The sequence below is a fragment of the Bison bison genome, unplaced genomic scaffold (genome assembly GCF_000754665.1).
Source record: "Bison bison bison isolate TAMUID 2011002044 unplaced genomic scaffold, Bison_UMD1.0 scf7180017864197, whole genome shotgun sequence".
NCBI lineage: Eukaryota > Metazoa > Chordata > Mammalia > Artiodactyla > Bovidae > Bison > Bison bison.
In genome coordinates, this window is record NW_011494769.1 from 1,624,897 (window position 1) to 1,629,348 (window position 4,452).

The 4,452-nt window shown below is 43.3% G+C and overlaps 1 protein-coding gene across 1 annotated transcript in view; it reads left to right on the forward strand.

Moving 5' to 3' along the window:
• The window catches only part of FMN1 (formin 1), a 340,200-nt gene that overhangs the window by 100,131 nt on the left and 235,617 nt on the right, over positions 1-4,452 (forward strand). Inside the window, exon 6 of the mRNA XM_010844210.1 lies at positions 5-184. Within this exon, the coding sequence (XP_010842512.1) occupies positions 5-184 (180 nt within the window). The remainder of the gene's footprint in view (positions 1-4; positions 185-4,452) is intronic.

Sequence of the window (4,452 nt, forward strand, 5' to 3'; positions counted from 1 at the left end):
CTCTGCCCAACAACGGGGGTCCTCCTCCTGCTCCAGCACCCCCAGGACTCGCACCCCCACCTCCGCCTGGACTCTTCTTCGGAGTTGGCCCTTCTTCTGGCCAGTGTCCTCGGAAGCCAGCCATTGAACCCAGTTGTCCAATGAAGCCTCTGTACTGGACTAGGATACAAATAAGTGATAAGAGGTAAATTCAACTCCCTGGTCTATTCTCAGCTTGTGAGTTTGCAGGGTTTTGCACAGGTGATGTTGTATTCTTATGCGTTCAGTGTCTTTGCAGTGTGGCACTCATTCTCAAACATGGTAGCGAATGCCTTGGATAAATGAGACTAGAATGCTTTGGGAAGAATGTCCCCACCAGGTCTTCTCTGTTTTCTCTATGGACTGATAACTGGGAGAAATGACATATTCTATGTCAGACCCTTCTTAAAGGCATATATTCATTTGCTAGATTAGAGAAGAGCCCAGAGCTATGTTAGGGTTTCCTCCTGTATCCCTGAAATTAGTGAAAAATCATAAAGACACTGAGCCTGAGTCTATACTTCAGGTTCACTGAAGATTTTTAGAACATCTGTCTTGTTTTAGGATAGTATCATCAGCCCTATGATGTGTATATTCAACAAGTAGGTGTAACTTTTCATTTTGTATTCAAAGAACCAGACATAGCTGAGTCATTAACTCTTCAAATCAGTTCAGTTCAGTTCAGTTGCTCAGTTGTGTCTGACTCTTTGCGACCACATGAACTGCAGCATGCCAGGCCTCCGTGTCCATCACCAACTCCTAGAGTTTACTCAAACTCACGTCCATTGAGTCGGTGATGCCATGCAACCATCTCATCCTCTGTCGTCTCCTTCTCCTCCCACCTTTAATCTTTCCCAGCATCACAGTCTTTTCAAATGAGTCAGTTCTTCATATCAGGTGAAGTTTCAGCTCCAGCATCAGTCCTTCCAATGAATACTGAGGACTGATCTCCTTTAGGATGGACTGGTTGGATATCCTTGCAGTCCAAGGGATTCTCAAGAGTCTTCTCCAACACCACACTTCAAAAGCATCAATTCTTCGACGCTTAGCTTTCTTTATAGTCAAACTCTCACATCCATAAATGACTACTGGAAAAACCATGAATAGCTTTGACTATATGGACTTCTGTTGACAAAGTAATGTCTCTGCTTTTTAATATGCTGTCTAGGTTGGTCATAACCTTTCTTCCAAAGAGCAAGTGTCTTTTAATTTCATGGCTGCAGTCACCATCTGCAGTGGTTTTGGAGCCCAGAAAAATAAAGTCTGCCACTGTTTCTCCATCTATTTGCCATGAAGTGATGGGACCAGATGCCATAATCTTAGTTTTCTGAATGTTGAGTTTAGAGGGGAGTATTAAAATATCAATTCTCTCTGCTTGAACTCTGGTACCCCTCGCCACTGAGCGCCCTCACATTTTTATACTTTGTTGCCCTTTAGAGAAAGTGCCAATGGATAGGTAGCTAAAAAGCATCTTCCATTTGTATAGGTTGTTATGGTGGGTCTGTAAGGCAGCAAGAGATGCTTGCTTGAAAATTCCCACTCAGACAGATCTGATTGGATTTCTTCTGCCTCATTTTGGAGCCCATCAGGAGGACAATAAGAAAGATACTGAGTGGCTTCTTGACTATTCTTTAGGTGTGAAGTTCATTTGTTGGCAAAGAACAGCAAATATAGAATAGATTTTCACACTTAAATTTTTGAACTTATTCCCCAAATTATAAAATTTTTCTATTTCTGTAACATTCTGCTTAGAAACGGCAGGATAGTGAACAAAATAACATGCAATTCGGTGAGCAAGTAGATGGAAATCACTCTGGGCGGGATGGGGCACACCTTGATACTAGCATATGGTGAACCAAGTTGATTGTGTACTTTGTATTTAGCCCCTTTCCTCTCATCAAAAAATAAGAGCCACGAATGTATTTTTTTTAATGTTAATACTCTATATTTAAACTTCCCAAATGAATGATTAAAAAACCATGAAATAGTCCTGAAATAGCTCCTACCATTAACCAGTGTACTAGCTAGCATTCCTCTTTTCCCACTCAAGGCTCAGCTGACATTTCCTAAGAAACTATTTCTCAGAATATTTGGAGCTGTGTTCCCTTATTAGTGTTGTCAAATTAATGTGCAGTCATTCCAGGGTGATGAAGCTCACCCATCAGCCCTGGCATTGTGTGTTCTGGGGGCACACAGAGCTGTTCCACACTTGGGTCTCCCTAACCTGCCTCAGCTTCATTCCCATAAGACTTCATGAGCAAATAATAGCCTGGACCATATCAGTGGCGTAATAGTAACAACTAGGAGATGTGAGTCCTTCACTGTTTAAGACAACAAAGACAAGCTGGAGGTAATCATTGCATTTTTTCTGTCCTTCTATAGTTGGACATTTTGAGAGAGAAAACAGTTGAATGTTCAAGCTCTTATCAGCTTCGCCATAAATCTAGGGCTTCAGTTTTGTTATGAGTTGAATTGCTTCCCCCCAAATTGATTTACTAATGGCCTTGACCCCTCCCCCTTCCCTCAGACTGTGACCTTACTTGTAAATAGGTGTGTTGAAGATATAATTAGGTAGGTTAAGATGAGCTCAGGCTGGAGTAGGACCGACCTCTAATCCAAAACGACCGACTTTCTTATAAAATGGGGAAATGTGGACACTGCCGGCTGCAGAGGAAGAATTGGCCTATGGAGTTTGAAGTCCTGCTGCCACCAGCAGGTCCATTTTGAGCTAAATGAAAAGTTAGATAAATGTACCCACTTTCCTGACCTGGGACTTAAGGAAATCCCTGCTTGGTGAACATGTCAGCTTTGAGCCTGAGTTCTAGGCACAGGGGTTTAGTCTCTTATTATGGGTCCCTCAAAATATCTTTGTACCTCAGAGCATGACTACATCTTTTAAATTAAAATGGTCTGAAGATGCTGTGTACTACTCATTATGGACAGAAGTAAAATTATTTGGGATCGTTCTTTGGAAAGAGGTGCTATTTTGTATCACCAGAGGAGTAAGTACTTCATAATATACATGATAAATTTTGATCTTGGTCTTCTGAGGAATTAGGAATAAAAAATGAATTTTCTCTATTATATACACACTGCCTCTCCTCCAGCTAATGGGATTTTAAACTTTCGCTGTTTTGCTTTCTTTGATGTCTGTTTTCTGTTTCTAGAGTAGGGAAAAGCCATTTATTTTATTTTTTTAAAGAAAAACACTCATCCAGCCACCTTTTTGGGCTTCCTCATAAGTACCTTCTTAATGAGAAAGCATCTTTCCTCTCCCTCTGCCCTCTTCCTGCTCCATCCTCCTTCCTGCTTATGCCGGCATGCTTCCCTGCTCCATTATTTCTCCCCTCACCTCCTCCTCCTTCTGCCTTCCTCTTCCTCTTCTTTTGAGCTAAAATTGATTCAGTGGTCAGGAAAAAGTTGACCATGATGGCAGATGGTCCATTGTGAGCAGCTCCTTGTTACTGTCCCACCAACCCAGTTGCCTGCAACCTGCTGAGAAGTGGTATTCCAAAATTCTGTGATTCATTTTTGCAAATGCCTTTTCCCATGGACATAATGTTGGAAATGGTCATGAGGTGCTCAACATGGCTTCCAAAGCCAATTTACTTCAGTATATGAGTGAGGTACCGCCCTCATCATGCTGACCTGAACTCAGAGTCCTTGGAGCTGGGGCCAGATGGTACAGGTGCAGGAGATGGGGGGGGGGATGGGTCTGAATAATCTTCCTTGTGCATGACGTCACCTCCCTCTTGGCACCCTCTCCTTAGCTTCCCAGACCTTGCTGAGGCCCTGTTCAGCAGCTCTGAGGCAGCATGCTCCAAAATTTCCTGGTTGTCTTCTCCCACCAAGAACCCCTTTGCCAAGAGCAGCTGAGAAAAGCATTTAACATTAAAGGTGTTCATGTTTTGAACTCAAGTTGAGTGAGTGTGGGCAGGAGTGGTGCTGAGGAAGGAGCACACACACATGCATGTACCTCACTGGGAATATGCTAGCCCTCGGGCGACGATTTCACAGGTACTCACTATCTGTTATACAACTTACATATGTCACATATATATTCTTAAATGCCTCAAATATTAAGTTAGAGAAATGGTAATCAGATCAGATCAGTTGCTCAGTCGCATCCGACTCTTTGCGACCCCATGAATCACAGCACGCCAGGCCTCCCTGTCCATCACCAACTCCCGGAGTTCACTCAGACTCATGTCCATCGAGTCAGTGATGCCATGCAGCCATCTCATCCTCTGTCGTCCCCTTCTCCTGCCCCCAATCCCTCCCAGCATCAGAGTCTTTTCCAATGAGTCAACTCTTCGCATGAGGTGGCCAAGGTACTGGAATTTCAGCTTTAGCATCATTCCTTCCAAAGAAATCCCAGGGCTGATCTCCTTCAGAATGGACTAGTTGGATCTCCTTGCAGTCCAAGGGACTCTC